The following is a 22891-nucleotide window of genomic DNA, read 5'->3' as shown; positions in this document are numbered from 1 at the left end:
TATTTTTAAAAATCCAATCGATTTATTAACCAACAAACCACCTTCAGGTAAAGACAGGTAGAAGGAGCAATATACAAACAAATTAACACAGATCCAATGTTGTATAAAAGCTTCAATTCTTCCACACAAATTTCAATCCATGAAACAGTTTTAAAAAAGTAGATATTGACAAAAAAAAAATGTTAAAGACATCTTCCCATCTAGCAGGCAGAGGCATGGAATGACCAGTCAACTGCGATGAGTTCCCAAGGGATCCTTTCAGCTCTCACTGGCTCAGATTCTATCGACTTTGTTCAACTGGAAGACAAGAAAATACACTGAATACAAAGCAGAGGGTAAAGTCCAAATCATCTGAAAACCACAACTGATGAACTCAAACTAACGTACACACTCCCTGACATATGCAATGGGTGACTGACATAAACTCGTACAGAAACAATTCCATACTCAGTCCCCACTGCAATCAAAGCCGTCTATAATTTCCACGACACTACGATCTCTCAGGTTTACATCAGGAAAAACTGGCAGTGTTGACTAGCTGGCTGTGTTGATCCAGAAAGCCGCACGCGGCAGGAAATGCCCAGGATGCAGCTGAGACGGTTAATACGCTGAATTATTTCAGGCAGGGGATGGGGGATTCTGACTTGGTAAAATTTGACTTGGGTTAAAGGTTCACAGAATCAGTCTGATGCACGGGGAGACAAGATATTGCAGATGGAAAACAAATTGCCGGAGGAACTCAGCAGATCAGGCAGATTCTGAGGAGGGAAGGGGCAGACGAGGTTCCAGGTCAGAGTCTGATGCACATTCATTCTGAGATAAGGAGAAGCAAAACCGCACACAATACTCCAGTGTGGTCTCACCAAAGCCATGACACCTCACTCCTGTGCCCGCGCTGCGATGGCCAACAGGCCTCGTCTTTTTAACTGCTTGGTCCTACATGTTTGTTTTCTGTGTCAAGAACACCCTAGACTCTGTACATCCAGACATTATTATTAAACCACTTTCTATTCGTCCACATTAGATAGAGCCATGCTTTTAGCCCGTAGCCTGTCACCTTTCAAAAGTCAAAACCTCTATGTTTCATTTTTTTCCTTAGTACCTAATCAGATGTACAGCACTTTGGTCAACGTGGGTTGTTTTTAAATGTGCTATACAAATAAAATTGACTTGACTTGACTTGACCTTAAAGCCCAGTCCTTCCCAAAAATTCACAAACCCACTCATTTTTGCATTATCAGCAAAATTAAAAATAATACTCCCTCGTGTGAATCATTGTTTACGTAGCCGAGCTCCCTGCACCAATCTCTGCAGTATGCCACGAGTTATGGCCTACAATCCTGTAAAGACTGCTTAGTCTAATTTAGATAGTGTGTGGAAACAGGCCATTCAGCCCAGAGTCCCCGCCAACAAGCGACCACCCTGAATATTAGCATTATCCTACAGACTAGGGACAATTTGCAGAAGCTATTTAATCTACAAACCAGTGTGTCTTTGGAATTTGGGAGGAAACCAGAGCGCCCGGAGAAGACATACATGGCCACAAGGAGAACATATAATCTCCACAGACAATGCCCGTGGTCAGGATGGAACCCGGGTCCATGGCTCTACAAGGCAGCAACTCCACCACTGTGCTGCCCCCAACTGCTCTTTAATCCACCCCGTATATTCCTTTATATCATTCATTTTAATCTAACAGGACAGCACAGAAATTAGCCCTTTGGCCCACAATGTCTGCATCGAACATGCTGCCAAGATAAACCAATCTCATCTGCCCGCACACGATCCATATCCCTCCATTTCCTGCATGTCCATGTGCCTATCTGAAAGCCTCAAACACCACTATTGTATACGCCTCCACCGTCAGCATGTTCCAGGAACCCACCACCGGACAAAATATAAACCAAATAATCCATTGCCTGGCTCAGTGGGAGAAGGGTGATGTAGCTGGAGAATGGATTTTGTGAGATGCTTTAGTGTTCCAGTCTCTCCCAATGGGTGCAAGATTGATTCTCTAGGGACTGAGATACTGGAGAATGAATGCTGGCAGTAAGAGTTCGGGGACTGGAGGAGAAACGCTTGCAGATGATTCTCTGGCTACAATTAACAACGAAGCCACAAGCACGGCCCAGATCTAAATTAACACTCCCAGGACACAGACATGTTCTTGTGTAATGACCCTGGAGAGGTTACTGCTCTCAAACAGTGCAGCTTGAGAATGAATGAATAGTTTGAAAACTTAATGTAGCAGGTCTTTATAGTTTTAGAGATACAGCGTGGAAACAAGCCCACCGACTCCGCGCCAACCAGCGACCCCCACACACTAACACCATCCTACACACACTAGGGACAATTTACAATTATACCAAGCCAATTAACCTACAAACCCGCACATCTTTGGAGTGTGGGAGGAAACAGGAGCACACGGAGAAAACCCACGCAGGTCACGTGGAGAACCCATGGTCTGGATTGAACCCGGGTCTCTGGCGCTGTGAGGCAGCAACTCTACCGCTGCACAACCGAGCCGCCCAATGCGAGACAATGAATGGCCAACCACACACTGCCAAAGGACCATCCAACTGGATAACAGTGCAGAAAGGTTGCAGATGGTACGGGAACCACATGAAAGGCTGGAGAGGAGGCAAAATCAGACTGACTTGATCACAAACACTGCAAAGTTAATAATTTTTTTTAAATGATAATTCTTTTCAAACTTCATTTGTGCCCCAATTTTGCCCATTGCTGTAACTTTCTTCACCAGAACTTTTTCTAAAAAATATTTAGCCCTGCTGCCTCCCCCCAAAGCCTTTAAAACCCTGGTGCAAAGTGGAAAAACTAATCTTGAGACGTACTGTAAGTAGAAATGTCAATTTCATCTGGCAGTTCAGCAACATTAACTTCAAATCGATCCTGTACGTCATTCAGCACCTTAGCATCAGTCTCGTCAGACACAAAGGTAATGGCCAAACCCTTGGTACCAAACCGACCAGCGCGTGCAACCTGCAATGGGGTTACAAAAGATGTTATTGCATCCCTTATATAACTCAACATAACTTTACATTGGCTGACACACACACACACGTAGAATAACGTCAATTAGTAAGAAAATACAAAGTCATGATAACTACTATTCAACGGCTCTCTCTCTGCGCCTCCATCATAGATGCTGGCACACCAGCACAGGACAAACCCAGGCCCAATTCTAGCATTCTCAAGACACGAGCCCCACCGCACGCAATACAGAGTTCTACTCTCAAGGATGGTTATGTTGGCAGAAGGGGAGACAAGGAACTGCAGATGCTGGTTTACAAGAAAAGACACAAAACGCTGTAACTGCAGATTTTGGGTCTGAAGTAGGGCCCCAACCCAAAAGGTCACGTATCAATGTTGAATTATGTGAAATTCTCTGCCTCAGAAGGCAGTGGAGGCCAATTCTCTGGATGCTTTCAAGAGAGTTAGATAGAGCTCTTAAAGATAGCGGAGTCGGGGGGTATGGGGAGAGGGCAGGAACGGGGTACTGATTGTGGATGATCAGCCATGATCACAGTGAATGCATAGTCTACTCCTGCATTGTCTATAATGTTCTCCAGAGATGCTACCTGACCTGCTGAGTTACTCCAGCGCTGTCTTTTATCTGGAAAGTGCAATTTGACAGGGATATCCCCAGCCATTCACTGCCTCAGACAGCATAGCAGGTAGGGCAACCATGTAGTCAGACTTGCACATTACGTGTATTAATGCTTCTGTTGGTCGCTCGAGACACTGACCAGCACACATCTAATCCCTTTTGCTTCTAGTTCAGCTTTGCAACCATGTGTTTTCACAACTTTGAATTTTTTTAAATGGCACAGGTGAAAAAAACAGTTCAAAGGATATTGGGGGTATGTCAAAAATTGTCAACGGTGCAAGATTAAATGCCAAAAACATAAGACTATGAACCCTGTAAAACAGACCAGTGAAAGACCTGGATAGAGTGGACATGGAGAGGCCGTTTCCACCAGTAGAAGTGTCTAGGACCAGAGGTCACAACCTCAGAATAATAGGACGTTGCTTTAGGAAGATGCGGAATTTCTTTAGTCAGTGTGTGGTGAATCTGTAGTATTCTTTGCCAGAGGGTGGTGAATCTGTGGTATTCTTTGCCACAGAAGGCTATGGAGGCAGTCAATAGATATTTTTAAGGCAGAGTTAGATACTTGATTAGTACCAGTGTCAGGGGTTATGGGGAGAAGGCAGGGGAACGGGGTTAGGAGGGACAGATCGATCGGCCATGATTGAATGGTGGTCGCCTTGATGGGCCGAATGGCCTATTTCTGACCCTATCACTTTTAAACTTCAACACGCTGAGTAAACCGTCATCTGCCCAGGTGTTTATTACGATGGACCCTCACCCTGTGCAGGTATGTATCAGAATCCTCTGGCATGTCATAGTTGAAAACGATGTTCACTCGCTCTATGTCCATACCACGGCCAAATAGATTTGTCGCCACCAAGATACGCCTCTGAAAATCTTTGAACTGTTGATATCGAGACAACCTAAGATAGCAAGAGGGGAAAGGGGGGCGAGGGACAAAAACAGTTCAAGCATACAGGTCTCACAAATGTTAACACATGGGAAGAAGCAACAGATAGTTCTGAAACACAGGCATGTGAGTGAGGTCAAAAAAAGAGGAAGAGAGCCGAGCGCTTGCACGAAGCGTACAACAGGGGTCAAAAAATCAGAATTCCCCCCCAAAATTACCCGTTTCAAGCCTCTTTTAGTGCATTTCAAAAAACAGAGATTACAAAATAATGTAATATGTCACTGTACACTAATAACATTTTGAAGTAAATTCGCACATTAATTGATAATCAGCTCAAAAAGGTGGTAATTGGCTTTTCTGCTGTGTTTTATATTTTAACCCTGTCTTAATTAATTTAGTTAAATAATCTTGCACTCAAATTTAATATTTACTTATTACAGTTCCACCACTGATTTTCTGGCACTCTTGGTTCCAGAGCTTTGCTGGTTTATCCAGCCGGCCAAGGAAGTCGGCGATGGGGATAGATGTGCTGGCTCCAGCCGGGCTGGAGTTCCAGAGCCCCGGCCACAGGTTGCAAATTCAACCCACCAATCGTCCGTGGAAGTCACGATGAGGTCGAGATTGGCTGCCTTGCCCAGCCTGGGTGCCACATTTTCAGGGAGACTTCCACGGCACGGCGGATTTCTCGTGGAACCCCTAGCGCCCTCTAGTGGGACCCTAGTGTTCATTACAAGTCTGTACATCTTTTTTTTCTTTCTTTTTTCCGATCCGAAATTCTCTGTTTATTTGGCAACATGAAAAATGCGGAAATCTCGCAAAAAGCACGTAAAATTGATTTTAAAAACACGGAAATCCGTGGAAAATTCACATGCCTGGAGACAGCACTGTATCAGTACTGACCTCTCCTCCTGTGCCATTCCCCTGTGAATGGCGATCGCTGGGAAGTTCTGCTCCACAAGCAGCTGTGCCAATGCCACGCAACGCTGGACCGACTTTACAAAGATCACCACCTGCAGGGAATACCAGCATTACATGTGCGTCAAGGCTTTAAGGACTGCTCTGTTAGCACTGCACAAGAACCCCTCAAAGTGGCAACGGTTGTGTAAGTGGTGTCTCAGCACGCTCACCCTCACTGGGAAGGGTATAGAGTACAAAAGGTGGGACATCATATCACAGATCATGGGCGAGACAGCACCGTGTGCAGAAGAGATTCACCAGGATTTACCTTGCACTGGGTTATAGGAAGAGATTGGATTGGCTGGGGACTTTTTCTTTAGAAACGAGGATGTTGTTGGGTGACCTTATTGAGGTGCACAAGATCATAATGGGCATAAATAAAGTGAATGCTCAATTTATAGAGGATTCTAAAACTAGAGGGCATAGGCGTGAGGTGAGAGATTTAAAAGGGAAATCAGGGGCAACCTTCTCACTCATAGTAGTCAGGATGTGGGATGAGCTGCCAGGAGAACCTATAGAAGCTGATGCAATATTATTATTTGGACAGATGCTAATAGGGTTTAGAGGGATATGTGCCAAAGGGGACTAACCCAGAATGCCAACTTGGCTGAAGAGCCCGTCTCCATGCTATGTAGCTTTCTTATTCCAAGGCTGAAGGTTGGGAATCCCAACAACCCCTCTGCTTCTTTTACACCCTAGCAGCAACAGGAAAGGACATTTTCCTCGAGTGGGAGTTGTACGAGTTTCCCACATTATGACCCAACTCCTCCTGCGATCCTGAATCTGACATCAGCCCTTGGATCAAGACCCATGGAGATAAGGTTCTTAAAAATAATTTGTGACCTTTCCTCGTTTGCTGTTAATCAAGAAAAATGATGCATATGGGATATTTTAGATCAACTGGACTGGCACAGGGCAAAATTAGACCAGAATTGGTAAGCATAACATAATAAAATTTAAAGGAGACAAAAGGAAGCTCGTGTTTACACAGACCTGCATTCTTGTGAACTCTGCCTTGGGTTACAGAGACAAGCCAAGGCAGATTTTCATTAGGCTGGGGTGTTAGGGTTTAAATAACGTCAATTAGATGGAGTTAGACCACATCTTGTGGCGGAAGAAGACTGGTTTAACAACCTAATGCTCCTACTCCACACAGGCTATGCCCCTACATCAGAATGAATCTCACATTCAGACTGGGATCAGACATGCAACATTGTCTTTACCAGAGTTGGATGGAAAACCTTGTTAGTCGAAGGGAAAGGACCAGGTTTTGCATGCATCGTCAGTGTAGAGTAAACTTCAACCAGCTCTCGCTCAATCTACTGCATCTCACCTGATTAAACTCCAGGACATCAAGTAAATCAAAGAGCTTTCGGTTCTTCTCATTGTCCTTTAGCTTAACATAATATTGCTGCAATCCATGGAGTGTCAGCTTAGTTTCATCATCAACAAACACTTCCATGGGCTAAAGAGAAAAAGACCACAAACATGTAAAGTTGCACAAGCTCCTTGCGATGCTCCTCGGATTTACCAATCGGATTTTCATTAATTTTTTTAAAACAGCAACCTTCGACTAGCTACTAATATGCCCCTATCCAAATTCAATTATACATTCCAGCATTCTTTAATAAGCCAGCCCTTAAAAGCTTATATCTTAAAAAGCTAGCCCAGCCACACAGCCAATATCAATGTGACAGCAATCAAGTGCCAGGTCTAGCTTAGAAACAGAATGATAAAAATATATCCACCATCTGAGAACCGAACAACTCCACAGCGTCAAACAACTGCCTCCACGTGAAATTATTATTTTACAGCTTCCCATCCCTAGAGCTCCACTACACTCTTTACCTTTGGAAGTCTGAATATACTCGTCCTGCATCCAAGCCTTTACTCACAGCAGCATAGAAATTATGGACCAGTAAACAAACTCCCCTACGCTCTTTCACAGCTCAAAGTGTACCAGTGTTGAGAATTAGGCACACCTTCGCTAAAATAGGCTTACGAAGGAACGGCATGGGACGGCAATTACATGGGAGATCAAATCGGAAGAAGCCAAATATCCCTGCTTCAGTTGCAAGTATGCGCTGGGTTGGCAGTGACTGATTTAGTCGGGATGTTCCCATGATGGGCAATTCCTTAAGAGAACCCTAGACTGCCAGAGTGGGCTTTGAAGCAAAATGGACATTAAGTAGGGAGTGGACAAAAATCTGGCACATGGAGTAAAATAGGATTGGAGTGAGGGGGGGTGAAATGTAAAGTCTATTTTGACAAGAAAAAATGAAAACAAATTGTGAGATTGATGGCAGTGGGACACAAGCCCGCTAATGCTCAATCTGGAGAAGGGCAGTATGCACCTACTGCAAGTAATTGGGAAAGCCAACAATTCACTGTGAAGGAAATGGAATATAAATAGTTGTGCTTCAGTTATGTGACCGTATTGTGTATAATATTGGTCTCATATAAAGATACAGCTGCATTGGAAGCAGTTTGTGGTTTACTGGACTGGCTAGGTTTGCTGGAGATTAAGCAACTTGACCAACCGATACAAGATCCTAAGAGTTCTTGACAGGGCAAATGTGCAATTTTTCCTCTTGTGCGAGAATCTAAGGCATCTAAAACAAGAGTTCACTCATTTAAGGTAGATGACACAAAATATTTAAGGCCACGGGTCTTTAGAACTGTCTCCTTCAAAGGATGGTGGCATCTTTAAAGCAGATAGACTTGATAAGAACGTGTAGGAAAGGTGGATGGAAGTGCCTAGATAGAGATTTGAAGTAATTAGCAGCATAAAGAGAATAGGTAGATGGTAGGGAACATCGTGGGAGTCAGCAACTCACTGCCTGAAAGGTTACTGCAGACAGAAATTCTTATTTACAAGCAGTTGGATGGGTATTGAAGAGCAGCGATCTGCAGGCCTATAGTTATGTGTTGGAAGGTTGCATTAGGTTAGGTAGCTCTTACAACTGCCCAGCATCCTGCCATTCACAAGGGCACAGAAAGTCACCACTATATTCTATATGGCACTCTCCTCAGCTGTTGAACTGATGAAAGCCATGGTGGCTTCATGGCTGCAGCAGAGGCCACCATTGAGATACCGAGTCACATATCTCTGTAGCCAATAGACTAGCTGAGAATAGGTACGCAGTGTAGGAACTCCTCTGACCCATCGTCAGGCAGGAGATTGGTGGTAGTGGGACCAAGGTCAGAATGTTGAACTTTCCCATCTACTTGGGTGAACATTTTGCACTAAAGTTTAAGATTAGTACCAATCTCCGAGTCACTCCAACCTTCCAGTAGATGATTAACACTAAAAACAGAAAGCACGCTCGTCTTTCCAAAACACATCATAAACCTAATTCCAATCAAACCCAACTAATGGTGCCACCTATTCTGTTCCAATCACTAACAGGCATGACAAACAATGAAGGAGTCAGCGTTGATCCCTGTGACATGCCACTGCACTGGTTAAAGGCCTCCATTCTGAAAAGCAACCCTCCACTACCACCTTCTGCTACCTACCACAAAGCCAATATTGATCATTTACTCTCCACATAATCAAATCGACTCGTCTTCCTTGTGGGACTTTGCAACAGCAGAGGTAAATTCCACAAAGACAACATCCACTGCCCTGCCCTCCTCAATCTGCTTGGTCACCTCTTCAAAAGCTCAACCTTGAGACATGATCTCCCACAAACTAAGCCATCAAGGAGCAGTTTATGGTAGCTTCAAGTAATCATGCAGTAAACAGCCCACTTGCAAATTAAAAACTGATGGTCATGTCTAAATTCGCTTAAAAACTGGTTGGAAAGGCTTTTTAATGAATGCTTGAACATTAAAATCGGTATCGTCACAACTAATCTAGCACTGTTTGATATGTAATCTAGCAAAACCAAATTAACCATAGAAATTCCAGAACTCCCCCATGACAAAAGTCATATGCCCATAAGTCTAACTTTGATTTAAACCAGCATCTGCTGTTCTTTCCTGCCCATAAGTGCCATGGATTTAAAAGGCTGGCACAGGTCCCTGAGGTATGGATCCATGAATTTTAATTTTTGACCAGCTGCCACCCGATGGAAGAGAATCTCATCTATGTACGCACACGCGGAGCATGGATAGCCAGCAAAGGGCTGCCCACCTCCCTCCCAATTACCGACTCCATTCCCAGACACTGCTCATACCAGAGCTCCCTGAGCTATGAGCTTGCTGGTATTATGAGTCAATTGCCCAACACCTGCAAGAAGAAAACTTCCACGAGCTATTATCCCATACCACCCCTTAGCCCCTCTTACAATTGGAACAGCTGAATCCAGCACAAAATAAGTGTTGTTTGGTACTTGTGGTGAATGCAAACCTGAAAGTGTGCAAATACTATCTCAACTTATGGATTTGAACTAACAGTGATACAACAGAATGGAACCTAGTTAAAATGAAGCAAAGCACCAGCAGTTGGACAACAAAATACCAAGGGCAAAAGGAAAAGGCCTAGACACAATAAGGTGTTCAGCTAAAAGCAGGCAGACAGAACCTTGCCGCTTCACAATTTGTGCAACAGATCAATGGGCTCCCTAGCAATTTTCAGCTCACTTGTGAATGGGCATAAGGGTGGTGCGTGGGCACTTGCCTCCAGCACCAGCAGTCCAACAATCTAGGTAAAGACACACAATGGGGAGATACCAAAGAAATAGCCAGAAATAGACCAGAGTTCTCACAATGTGCAAAACTCTGAAATGCAAAGAATGAAATCAAGTAAAAAGCCATGAAGGTCAAGCAGAGCTGGAATGGCAGACATAATAGACAAACTGTATTATGAAAAATACAGTTGCAATCAGAAAATACTGTCTAAAAGGATAGTGGAAAAAAACTTTCAACTAGATAAATATTTGAAAACGGTTTAAAAAAATGGTGTTGGGAGCTAATAAGCCCTTTTCAATGCTTCAAGTTAATCTTGCACCAATATTTCTCAAATCTGTTTGGATTCTAAGTCACAAACGTAAAACATACAGCAATATGTAACTAAGTTAGAGGCCATGATTTTAAGAAAAAGGTAGTTGAGCGCTCAAATATCAGAATAATTGCTTTTTGTTTAAATACAAGTCTTACTAATTGACTGCATAAACACCCAGTCTTGGGTTTTGACCCAAATCCAGCTTTTTAAACCATCTTTCTTGGAGACCTTTTCCAACAAAAAAGATAATTTGGCATTCAGAAATGACCATTAAACACTGACTATATCAAGCAGAAAATGAACTTAATATACTGGGTTCAGAAAAACTTCAGCTTTAACCACAAGTACCAAACAAGTCTACTATGAACTCGTGGGGAAATGAATCCCAAAATATGGTGTCACAACAACTACAATTTTACTGCAGAGCCCACTGGCCGTTCATGGCTTATGGCATTTTTAAGCTGCTCTGTAGTTTTTTAAATGGTTTCCACTGGTTGCAGGAGTCTGCCATTATGCTGACAGTCACCTCATTACAGTCTGTTGCATACAAACCATTCCACATTAAGAAATGGAACTTTGTAAAGCTGTGTTGAAGGTGGAGTCCTCTTGCAGCCATCCTTGACCGTTGCAGGTCTCAAGGTCAGCAGCACAATGGATGAACCAGTCCATTAGATAGATAACATGATTAACCACAAGTGGCTATGTTTGCGCTGGCCACCAATCGCACCCCTGGCGATAAAGGAATATCTTCTTCCACTCGACGACAGCAGGGATCACTTCTGAAGATACTAACATTACATCTCTCTTCAGAATATTTTAAAACAGGACTGTGACTAACTTTTTTTTTTATACTGCTTCACCCCAAACATGTGGGTCTTCTGGAGGTTGCGGATAATTGGACACTGTTAGAGCACTAAACTACAGCTTTCTTTGTGACCATGAGCACCATCTTGCAGACAATGCAACTAACTGCTGACCGAAGGTGAGCAAAGGGCTGCTGGAACACCTGTCACAACCCTCAGCTGCACTAGCTTTCTGGGAACAGTGGCGCGTGCTGATCTTTATCAGGGCTGAGCTAACGATGGCCTCACTGTCTATACCGAAACCGTTGATCTTCCGGAATACGCAACTAACTTCTTTGGAAAGCTGTGGGAAGCCTGCGCTACCATGACTCTGACTTTTTGAAAGCTGACCTTTTCTGAATATTAACTTCTCCGCTAATTTATTAACACAGACCCAAAAATGGCTGGGTCTGTGACAAGAACAGGTTTTTTAACTCTCCCACCGTGAGCATTTCTGGAGATACATGGACATAAGCTCGAGATGCCTTAGTCTAAACTGCACTAATTTCTAGCTAGTTGGCGAGAATGGAATCTTGCAACAGGTACAACTGTTTGATGATGAGCTTCAAGGAGGAGCACCATGCCGTTCCATTCCATTCCAGATTAGGCCTTGCTTGACTCTTAGGAATACAAGCAACCTTGATAGTGGCTCATCAAAAAGTGGTGGGTAGTGGTAAGAAAGATGAATAATTACATCCTGCATGAACTTGCGGCAGACTGGGCGGATCTCCTTGCTCAGGGTGGCGCTGAACATCATAACTTGCTTTTCATGAGGAGTTAGACGGAAAATATCCTGGACATCTCTACGCATGTCTGCAAACAAACAAGAACAAAACTGTCAATGCCTACAACAATGCTCCTACGGCTAAGCTAAATGCACTACTCATCAGCCAGTCCATGGGCAATGATCCATAAACATGCCTTTATCAGGATGATTGTGGACAACATCTTTGAGTTCCTGGGAATACACATTGCTGAAGATCTGCCCTGGGCCCAGCATATTGATGCAAAAAGCTCACCGACGCTTCTATTTCCGTGGACGTTTGATGATATTCGACATGTCACCAAATTTCTACAGATGTAGAGAGCATACTGGCTGGCTGCAACACAGCCTGATTCGGGTAATTTGAACTCCCAAGAACGAAAGTGGTGGACATTGCCTGGCCCAGCATGGGTATTGACCTCTCCACCATCCGAAGGTATCTACAGAAACAGATGCCTCAGGAGATGGCTAATATCAAAGACCCACACCCACCATGGTCATGTTTTCAGCTCCTGTTCCCATCAGGAAGGTGGAACACAAGCCCGAGAAGTATTACCTTCAGGTTCTTCCTACCATCCATTATTTAACATTCCTGTTTCCTTATTCCACATTTATTGCAAAACCTACATTGCCAGATTTATTTTCAGGAATCGCCTCCTCGCAGTATACAGATGCTCCCCGACTTACGATATTTACGATGGTGCAAACGGCAGCAATCCGCAGCTCGCTTCCGGTCACGTGATCACGCATATTCAATGCATTTTCAACTTACAATATTTTCTGTTTACGATGGGTTTCTTGGAACCTAACCCCACCGTAAGTTGAGGAGCACCTGTACCCATTAAAACTCATATATCTGCCCTTTGTCAAACTTTAAAACCCCTTAATTCTCAGACTGGCCATTCTTCCTACCAATACTGTCTCATCTTTTACAATAATTTAGCTTCTCTGGCTAGTTTAAATAATGATTCCATGAGTTTTCATTCCTCAGAAGTCAAGAACAATTCATTGCTTATTTATCACCCTAGCTTTAATCCTAATTAATCGCAGTCCCTTCCCCAATAAATCTTAATCGAATGGCTTTGTGTGGAAGATACTAAATAATTGTGTTCCCCCAGTTTCCCTTACACATGATGTATGAAGAATAATTTTCAAAGCAAGGGCACAATTCAGAAATAATACACTATAGTCTCAGTGGATCAACCAGGATTCCAGAGAAGACGGAAATAGATCAATATACTCAAAATTAATGGGGGTTTATACCACTGGGACAGCATGATTAATCTTCAGAATAAGGAATTCATTCTGGAAAGAAACCATGTCCACTTTCAATCATGACCAAATAACAGAAGCCGGTTTTCATTTGGAATCTGCAAGAATTTTGAAAGACCAGCTTTGATAAGAAAAGTGCGTTTAATATTTATCACCTCAGGGGAAAAAATTGAAAACACCCCACTCACCAAGTTGTTCCAACATCTTATCGCACTCATCCAATACAAAGTGCTTAACGTATTTCAAATTGAGCGACTTATTACGCGTAAGGGCCAGAATTCGTCCTGGTGTTCCGACGACAATGTGAGGACAATTCTTTTTCAGAATATCTTCATCCTTTTTAATTGACAAGCCTCCAAAAAATACCGCTGCCTGTTAAAAGACAAATCAATAACAGTTATCATTTAACACAAAATCATAGCTTCTTGTCAGGAAAAAAAGAGCTTGTCTGCAACGTGACAAGATGTAATATTTATTTTACGAGGAAAGACTGGGTATGTTTCCATAGAAACATATAAAATAGGTGCAGGAGTAGGACATGCGGCCCTTCGAGCCAGCACCGCCATTCAATATGACCAGGGCTGATCATCCAAAATCAGTAACCTGTTCCTGCTTTCTCCCCAGATCCCTTGATTCCGTTAGCCCGAAGACCTAAATCTAACTCTCTCTTGAAAACATCCAGTGAATTGGCCTCCACTATCTTCTGAGAATTCCACAGATTCACAAATCTGGGTGTAAAAGTTTTTCATCATCTCAGTCTTAAATGCAGTCTTAAATGGCCTACCCCTAAATCTTAAACTGTGACCCCTGGTTCTGGACTCCCCCAACATCGGGAACATTTTTCCTGCATCTAGCCTGTCCAATCCCTTAAGAATTTTATATGTTTCTATAAGATCTATCTAAATTCCAGTGAATACAAGCCCAGTCAACCCATTCTTTCATCATATGTCAGTCCCGCCATCCCGGGAATTAACCCAGTGAACCTACGCTGCACCCCCTTGGAGATTGAGGAAGGAGAATCTGACAAAGCTACACAATTTTTTTTAAAAATCAACAAAACTTTGTTTTAGCTATTTAAGCTGAACTTTCCTTTGTCCAGGTTGAAAAATATTTACCACCTTTCCCTACTCTATTCACTCTAATTTCTCCAACAGCATATTCCTACCCCATCCCTAAAAATGTGCTCCTAAAAGTTACATCACAAAGGTTAAAGCCACCCTAGATGTACATTTCAAACGTCATGGCATTTTTTTATTACTCTGAACTGCAGGATGGTTGGTGGTATCACAACAAAATGGAAATTAGCTTCCCGTTGAGAGAATATAATGGCTGAGGTTTTCCCAAAACACCTTGATTCACCAAAATAATTAAGGAAGCTTTTTATAGGATGTTACAACGCCCTATGTGAAAGGTCCATTGCATGCACACTTACCTTGATGTTTGGCATGTACTTCGAAAACCTTTCATATTCTTTGCTGATCTGAAAAGCCAACTCTCTGGTATGGCACATGACAAGAACCGACACCTGTTTATGAATCAAGAATAGTAAAATTTCAGGGGGAAAAAAATCAGTTGGCCAATATTTTACAACAAATTCCTTTCAAACAGAAAGCTCATAACAGACTTCTCACAATTCAGATGCACACATCAGTACAGCCCAGTGATCTGCCCATTTTAATATAATCAATTCAATAGAACATTAATAACAGAACATTAAAGGCACTGCAGCATTGACATTCAAAAGTAGAAAATCTTCAATCAAAATGTCAGCTTTTAATTCTTCCCCTACCTCCGCCTAATCAGCAACATCTCTCATGTTTGTTGACTATACAAACATGTCAAACTTAATAAGCCGTCTTCTTTTCTGTGGGATTCCAAATGGTAAGCATTTTATGCTACTTTGAACACAAAGGACTAATAAGCAAAGTAATGGAGCCACTGGTACTATTGCCAGAGGTCCACTTGATACTTCAAGTGTTAACAGCATCACCGTTCTGGACCTGAAGGAACTGATATCTATCTTTATGAGAGGAGCCATTCATCCAGCATACAAGAACTTTCAATTTTGGTCTCACACAAGGTCATTGTACAGCCAAAATCTCAGTTGTTGTCTCGTATTTCTCCTTTTAAATTCAACGTCCCTGAACTGATGTTATGATTGTTAACTGGTATATGTTCCCACACAGATGGACTGGTAAGTACATCCAACACATTCAACACAAGAGTCGAGAGTGTTTAATTGTCATACACGGATGGGCCAAAACATTATGACCATCTGCCTAATATGCTGTTGTTCCCCCGTGTGCCACCAAAACAGCGCTGACCCGCCGAGGCATGAACTCTACAAGACCCCTGAAGGTGTCCTGTGGTATCTGGCACCAAAACATTAGCAGCAGATCCTTTAGCAGCGCCCCACAAGCCTTGCCGTTTCAGAGATGCTCTGACCCAGTCGTCTGGCCATAACAATTTGGTCCTTGTCAAAGTCGCCCATTTCTCCTGCATCCAACACATCAACTTCAAGAACTGACTGTTCACTTGCTGCCTAATTTATCCCACCCCTTGACAGGTGCCATTGTAACAAGATAATCAATGTTATTCACTTCACCTGTCAGTGGTCATAATGTTTTGGCTCATGTCAGTATGTCAGACTTGATTAAAATGATGTATAGAATTAAACAAAAAAAAATGTTGGAAACAGAAAATGTCAAAAGCACTCAGCAGGTGAAACAGCATCTGTGAAAAGCAAATCGAGTTAGCAATTCAGGTCAAAGACCGTACATCAGTTTGTTTTCTTTATGTACTAGCATTAATGTGTAATGACTGGAATTGGGATAGTTAACACTGGAATCAGACAGCATTTGGGAAGACAATTCTGTTAAGTTGAACCCGTTAGTTTTCACAATTTTTGTGTCAAATTATATGGGCTCAATAGCCAAGCATTCAATATACAATTCGTCATTACCATTCCACAGTATCAACTGATAAATTACCTGTCCATCAACGGCCTCCAACTGTTGCAGAGTAGCAAGAACAAACACAGCTGTCTTTCCCATCCCAGATTTGGCCTGACACAGGATGTCCATTCCAAGAATGGCCTGAGGAATGCACTCATGTTGAACTGTAGGGAGAACAGATACATCAATGAGTGTATTGCACTAAAAATATCTTGGTTTATACTTTGTCTACCTTTGGTTTATGTCCAGTTCATCATCCCATTGACCATTGAGGTCTTCCTTTCTAATCTGGGGCAAAACTCTTTTGAAGAACATTAGGGTGGATATTTCCCCAGGGCCTGATGAAATCTACCTTTAGTTATTGAAAGGTCATAAGACAGACAGCTGGGGCCTTGTTAGAGATTTTTGTCTCCTCTTCAGTCATAGACAAGGACTGGAAAATAGTCAATACTGTACTTTATGTGCAAGCAATAGGGACAAAACAGGAAAGTATAGGCTGGTGAGCCTTGCATCAGTGGCAGGGAAATTATTGTGGGAGATTTTTCAGGATAGGATTTACTCATACCTAGAAAAACATGTACTTATTATGGATGGTCAGCATGGCTTTATGCAGGACAGGTTATATCTTACAAACTATTATATTGAGGTGGTGATTGATGAGGGTAGGGTTGTGGATATTGTCTATATGGACTTCAGTGGACCATTTGACAAGGTCCCTCATGGTTATTAGTCTGATAGATTAAGGCCCATGGGATTCATGGAGACTCACTGGGCTCTATTCAAAATCGGCTTGATCATTGAAGACAGATGCTAGCGGTGGAAAGGTGTTATTCAGACTGAAGGTCCATAACCGGTAATGTTTCGCAAGCATCAGTGCTGAGACCTCTATTGCTTGCAATATAAATAAATAATTTAGACAAAGATGCAGGGAAGCAGAGATGCAACAATTGGCAGAGGTGTGGATAGTGAGGGTTGGCATAGGACATTGCAGAATAGATTTCTTGAAAACTTTGAGAGAATTGACAGATGGGAGCTTTGTTTGGTTATGAGGTGTTGCATTTTGTGGGATGGGTCAAACGTAAGAGGAAACTATACAGGAAATGGCAGAACCAATGATGTTGAGGGATCTTGGGGTCCATGTCCATATCGCCCTGAAAGAGGCAACACAATTATAGGGTGGTAAAAATTATGTATAGCATACTTGCCTTTATCGGTTAGGACATGAAGTTGCAAGTTATTGCTGCAGATACATAAAAGTTTGGTTACTATTGTGTGCAGTTCTGGTCACCACAGTAGAGGAAGGATGAGGAGGCTTTGGAGAAGGCACAGAATATATTCAGCAGAATGTTGCTTGGATTAGACTGTGTTACTTGGATTGTTTTCTTTGAAGCATCAGATGCTGAGGGGCGACCTTGATAGAAGTACACAAAATTATGAGAGGCACAGGGCAGATAATTTCCCCTCTCTGATGGAAGTGTCAAATATTTTTTTGAGGCACAGATTTAAGGGAGGAGGAAGTGAGATTTGCAAGACAAGCATTTTTTTTTGCACACAAAAAGTGGTAGCAGCCTGGAACTCCCTCCTGCCTTGGAAGGCGGGGGGAGCAAATACAATGGTAATGCTTGGAAGGCATTTAGACAAGGACCTAAACGGTCATGGGATGGAAGGATTTGGACCATTTGCAGGCAGGTGGCATCAGTTAAAATTGGCATCATGGGACAAAGAACCCGTTCCTGTGCTGTTCCAGTCATGTCCTTATCTTTGCGTCTTCTCTAGCCACAAGGCAAGATCCCAGAGTCGCTAATGTTGTTCCTTATTTTAAGGGAAGAAGGGTGAATCCAGGGAATTATAAACCAGTGAGCCTCATGTCAGTGGCAGGGAACTATCGGAGGTGATTCTTCGGGATAAGATTTCCATCTGGAAAAGAACGGGTTAATTAGGGACAGTCAACATGGCTTTCATCATAACAGGTTATGTCTTACTAACTTGATCAAGTTTTCTGTGGAGACGACAAAGGTGATTAGTGGGGGCAGGGCCATGGATGTTGTCCACGTGGATTTTAGCAAACCATTTGATGAAGTCCCCAATGGTCGGCTGACTGAGAAGACTAGATGCACGGAATTAACAGTGACTTGGTCGTATGGATTCAGAACTGGCTGACTGATAGAAGAAAGAGGGTTGTGCTAGGACAATATTCAGGTCAAAAGGCCCATTTCCATAATGTATTGCTAAACACGCAAATAGAATATAAGTCAGAAAGTCATGACGCAGCTTGATAGGACTTTAGTCAGGCCACATTAGGAGCACTGTGTGCAGTTCTGGTCGACATTACAGGAAAGAGGTGGAGGCTTTGGAAAGGATGTAAATAAGCTTTACCAGAATAATGCCTGGATTAGGAGGTTTTAACTACAGAGAGATTAGAGAGACTTTGATTGTTTTCTCCAGAATGCCAGATTGTTGAAAGACTTAATATAAATATTTTAAATTATGAGAAGCACAGATAGGGTACACAGTAGAAAATAATGCCCAGAATAGAAGTGTCAAATACTGGAGGGCATAGCTTTAAGGTTGGAGGGGCAAAGTTTAAAGGTGATGTTTCGGGTGTTTTTTTTAAGGGAAGATTTAGTTTTGGAGCAGGTGCGATAGTGAGAGACTTTTAGACAGTCATGTGGGGATGGAGATGTTTATCCTGCAGGCAAAGATTAGTTTAACCTAACCACTTTCAACACAGACATTGTGGCCCAGTGCAGTTTTATGTAATTTGAGACATTTTAAAAATAGTGTTTAGACCTGCCTTTGAAAAAAATATTAAAGCTAAACATGGCACATAACGTTGGAAATTAGTGGTCGTGTTAAAGATGCGAATCTTGTGGTTCTTTTCATACAGCAGAGAAATGTAAACTGAACACAAATAATATATATTTAAAGGTAAATTGTGTCAACAAGCAAAGCAGTAGTTTGGCTCAGCTGCTGCCCCAAAGCTCCAGCGTCCCTGGTTCAATCCTATCCACCAGTACCATCAGTGTGGAGTTTGTATGTTTTGCCTGGGCTCCGTTGGCTTTCCCAAGTGTTCAGGGTTCCTACAACCCAATGACATGCAGGTTGGTAGGTTGACGACTCTACATCGGTGAATGCTAGAATCTGATGGGAATGTGGGGAGAATAAAATGGGATTCATGTAGAATAAGTGTAAATGAGTGCTTGATAATGAGCCAGTTGCTAGATCACAATTTACAAGTTAGCTGGAATAAGTTGTGCCCAAAGGTTAATTCAAAAATGTGATAATAATTCTTCAAAAGCATTATCGGGCACGACAAAAGGTCTAACCTGTGGACAAATCTCTGAACCTAACCTCTAAGGAATTCCTGCTGAACTTGAGAAAACCAGTCAGAACAAAGCCCCGAAATCCATGAACATTCTGATCAACAAGCTGGAGACTTCCACGTTAGCCCAGGCGCTCTGAACCTCCAACATTAATTTGTGCGTAAGCAGCAGGAAAAGAAATAACCATCAAAAATGGATTACCTTCCGAAGGATGCTCAAAGCCACAGTCCACAATGGCTCGAAGCAGCTCCGGTTTGAGCAAGAAATCCCTGAAGCCAGAGCTATGAATGGAGACGTAAGAACCCTTCACGTCCTTCTTAGCTGGAGCCGACTGTTGTTCTGTAGAGGTTTGGTTTTCATCATCCTCTTCATAATCCAACAACTCATTCTCAACATCATTCTCTGCCATCTTGACTGATGGGATACAAACATTACAGGCTTCAGCAAACATCTTTAAAAGTGGACAAGGCTTAACAATTGTTCAACCCTTTAAGGGTGGTGATAAAGCAACCTCCCTCCCCATTTCAAAGATCATTCTACTGTACAATAACCCCATTCCGTAGCGATATCCTCATTTCCATTCATTTGAGGTGTCCTCCATCAATTCACCAACCCATTATCAATCTCCGACCTCCATCCAACCCACGTGCATTTCAATCACCCCAACGTCTGGATTTTACATCCTTGCCACCCTACATTAGATCTCCTTCGCTATATCATGTCTTTACGTCCCTTCCCACCCCTCTTAAGAATCACATCAATATCTACCCATTTCCTTCAAAATAGGCACAAGAGTATATGTTCGCCTCAGCTTACAAATGCCTGACTTGCCTTCAGCCTACACATACATGAACAGGTGTTTGGGAGACTGACAGAAAGGATTAGCCAGCTGCCGCAGGGCTGCCAGCATCTTCTCTGGGAATGTGGTTCAGGGAGTATTTATGACTTACAAATGTGTTTGGGTTACGAATCGTCTCAGGAAAAGAGCCCTGTCGTAATCTGGGGAGGATCTATAGACTAATTAACACCCAATCCTTTTCAACCATTCTACACAACCATCTAGGCTGTATCTTGGCTGTGTTTTGATTGCTTAGATGTGTAGATGCCTTATTGTTTCTAGAACTTTACCGAGCTCCATGACTTGGCTTCCATTGCTTCAGTCCGAGAAATAAAAAAAGCCTCCTTATCTCAGTCATAAATCTCTGCCCTTAAACTGATAAGTAATGTTTTTTTCTACACCAGAGGAAACTGTACACCATGGCAGAATTTATTAAGTTGGAATCAAATCTTCTTTCATTCTCCTCAGCTCCGGTGAACACAAACCTAGTCAACATTTGTTTGCAGCCCTTTATTCTATCATAACTGAAGTGCTTGGCAGGATACCTTTTTAAATGTGATGATAGTTCCCACCTTCAGAGTTGCATTATGTTTGAGTTTAGTTTGTCACATGCACCGAGGTACAATAGACAATAGGTGCAGGAGGAGGCCATTTGGCCCTTCGAGCCAGTACAGTGAAAAGCTTTTTCTCCTCACAATCCTGAACAGCCAGACAAGTCTGTTGTATATTTGTTGCAATTTATGTATGGCAAGTATACTCAAATCCAGTTAAGAACCAATCTATACAGCCCTCCAGTGTGGTCTCACAATAATTTTAGTTTGCCAAACCTGTACATTTGCTTTCAGCTACCAGTGTATAACAACCACCTGACCTTCATTTCAACACTTAAACTATCTTTTATACAACATGATTTCTATGTTCCTTTCTGAAGTAAATAATTCCACATTTATATACATCTGTTATATGATTACTTTATCTACCTAAATCACCTCTTTGTATTCTGCACACTCCCTAGTTTTGTCTTGCTAACAAAATTCAGAAGACTTCATTGTTCCCTCTTCCAAAAAACGTATGTGTAATTATATATAAAAAGTCTCTAATATCAATGAAAGACGACCAAATCGTAGTTTCTGGTTTTATTTCTATTTTTTTTTTTAAATGCGGGGCTAATAAATTCGACGCCATAATCTGGTCAACCTTTTTAATGACCTATTACATTCTGGAAAATGTAAGTCAACCCGTTTGTCCACACGACGACCCCCTTTATTATTCTGAACGCCCTCCCACTCCCACCGCCCCCCGTCCCCGGGGAGACGTCCTACCACCCGGCCTGGGGACTCAGGTCCCCCATTCACCACCTCTGGGTCCTCTCCCCCCGGCTTTATTTCACGCTAACCACCTCCCCTCGCTCGCCCACCATTCAAATGCCGCCCGGTTGTGTGGGGGCCGGGTTCTGGCGAGCAACGCGGCCGGCCTGTTGTTGTAGGCCTTGCCTCCCTCCCTCAAACTCAATGGGTGGCGTTGCAAAGGCCCCAAAAACCGGGCGGAGCTGAACCGTGTGGGACCGTGGCCCCCTTTGAATCCGTGCCGGGCCGGGCTGGGCTCGACCCGGGAGAGACGCTGAGGGGATCCGCACTCACACACTCACCTTCCACAGGCTCGCCCGCTCGCCGCTTTTTGCAAATGGCCGCTCCGCGCGCTCTTCGCGGGTCTTCCTCCTGCCGGAGGTCCCGCCTCTCGCTTCACTCCCATTGGCCGCGGCCCGCCGACTGACGTCAGGCGAAGGCAGATTCCGTCCCGCGATTGGCCGACGGGGGCCGTCACTCAGTCGAACCGGGCGGAGTACCCGGCCAGGTTTGTGAAGCGGCTGCTGATGGTCCCCTTCAGCGCGGAGGGTGACAGTGCGGCCTTCGGCACCCGGCGGCGCTGCGGCACTGCCTCCTCTCCCCTTCTGGCGTTGCAGGTGCGCACTTGCATTCGCCCCCCCCTTCATTTGGCTTACAAATGTAAAATGATGGATTGATTGAATGAATAAATGAACAGAACATTTTAAAAATACAATTTTCAGGATTTGGTTGTTGTTCCAATCCCTAATTGTCCTTTGAGATGTCTTCTGAACTACTACAGTTCAGTCATTCTGGTGAAGGCACTCCCAGAATAGTGTTAGCAGGAGAGTTCCTGCAGTGGAGATATATTTGTGTCAGGGTGTTGTGTGACTGGAGGAGAACCTGCAGGTGGTGGTATTGTCCTGCTTCTATTGCCCATGTCCCTGGTAAAGTGTAGGAAGGAACTGCTTCAGTGTCTGACACCGATATAGAGACAATTTTCCCCCCTCTCTCTGTCCCCTACTCTAGTTCTCCTATTTGTTTCACTGTCCTTCTGATTAATTTTACTGTTTGTATGCGTTGTTGTCACCTTACCCTGAGCCGACAATGAACCATTGTACTGATGGTTCATTGATAGGTTCACTGATG

At 43.1% G+C, this 22891-nt stretch overlaps 1 protein-coding gene across 2 annotated transcripts; it reads right to left on the bottom strand.

The window, feature by feature from the left end:
• LOC144610650 (spliceosome RNA helicase DDX39B) lies at positions 1 to 22202 on the bottom strand. Of its 2 annotated transcripts, none has more exons than XM_078429513.1 (11): positions 22066 to 22202; positions 19781 to 19993; positions 16293 to 16420; positions 14735 to 14827; positions 13491 to 13674; positions 11962 to 12080; positions 6811 to 6942; positions 5421 to 5530; positions 4389 to 4533; positions 2853 to 3000; positions 1 to 297 (listed from the first exon to the last, which is right to left on the bottom strand). In XM_078429513.1, exons 2-11 carry the CDS (start codon positions 19986 to 19988, stop codon positions 281 to 283), a joined length of 1284 nt encoding a protein of 427 aa, XP_078285639.1. In that variant the 5' UTR covers positions 19989 to 19993; positions 22066 to 22202; the 3' UTR covers positions 1 to 280. The 2 variants fall into 2 exon arrangements, with proteins under 2 accessions (XP_078285639.1, XP_078285640.1); XM_078429514.1 differs by having other exon boundaries at positions 22058 to 22076.
• Positions 22203 to 22891: the final 689 nt, after the last annotated feature.

Source organism: Rhinoraja longicauda, chromosome 37 (assembly GCF_053455715.1).
Source record: "Rhinoraja longicauda isolate Sanriku21f chromosome 37, sRhiLon1.1, whole genome shotgun sequence".
Taxonomy (NCBI): domain Eukaryota; kingdom Metazoa; phylum Chordata; class Chondrichthyes; order Rajiformes; family Arhynchobatidae; genus Rhinoraja; species Rhinoraja longicauda.
Note: the sequence above shows the minus strand (reverse complement) of the source record. Positions and strands in the feature narration are given on the sequence as shown.

What these genes read in the sequence shown, in the direction of transcription:
- LOC144610650 (XM_078429513.1), bottom strand. Translation starts at nt 19,988, where the DNA reads ATGGCAGAGAATGATGTTGAGAATGAGTTGTTGGATTATGAAGAGGAT. An exon ending in TAAGATGTTGGAACAACTTG is followed by an intron (nt 12,081 to 13,490) that starts GTGAGTGGGGTG and finishes GTTTGTTTGCAG; the next exon opens with ACATGCGTAGAGATGTCCAG. An exon ending in GGAATGGCACAGGAGGAGAG is followed by an intron (nt 4,534 to 5,420) that starts GTCAGTACTGAT and finishes TTGCTATCTTAG; the next exon opens with GTTGTCTCGATATCAACAGT.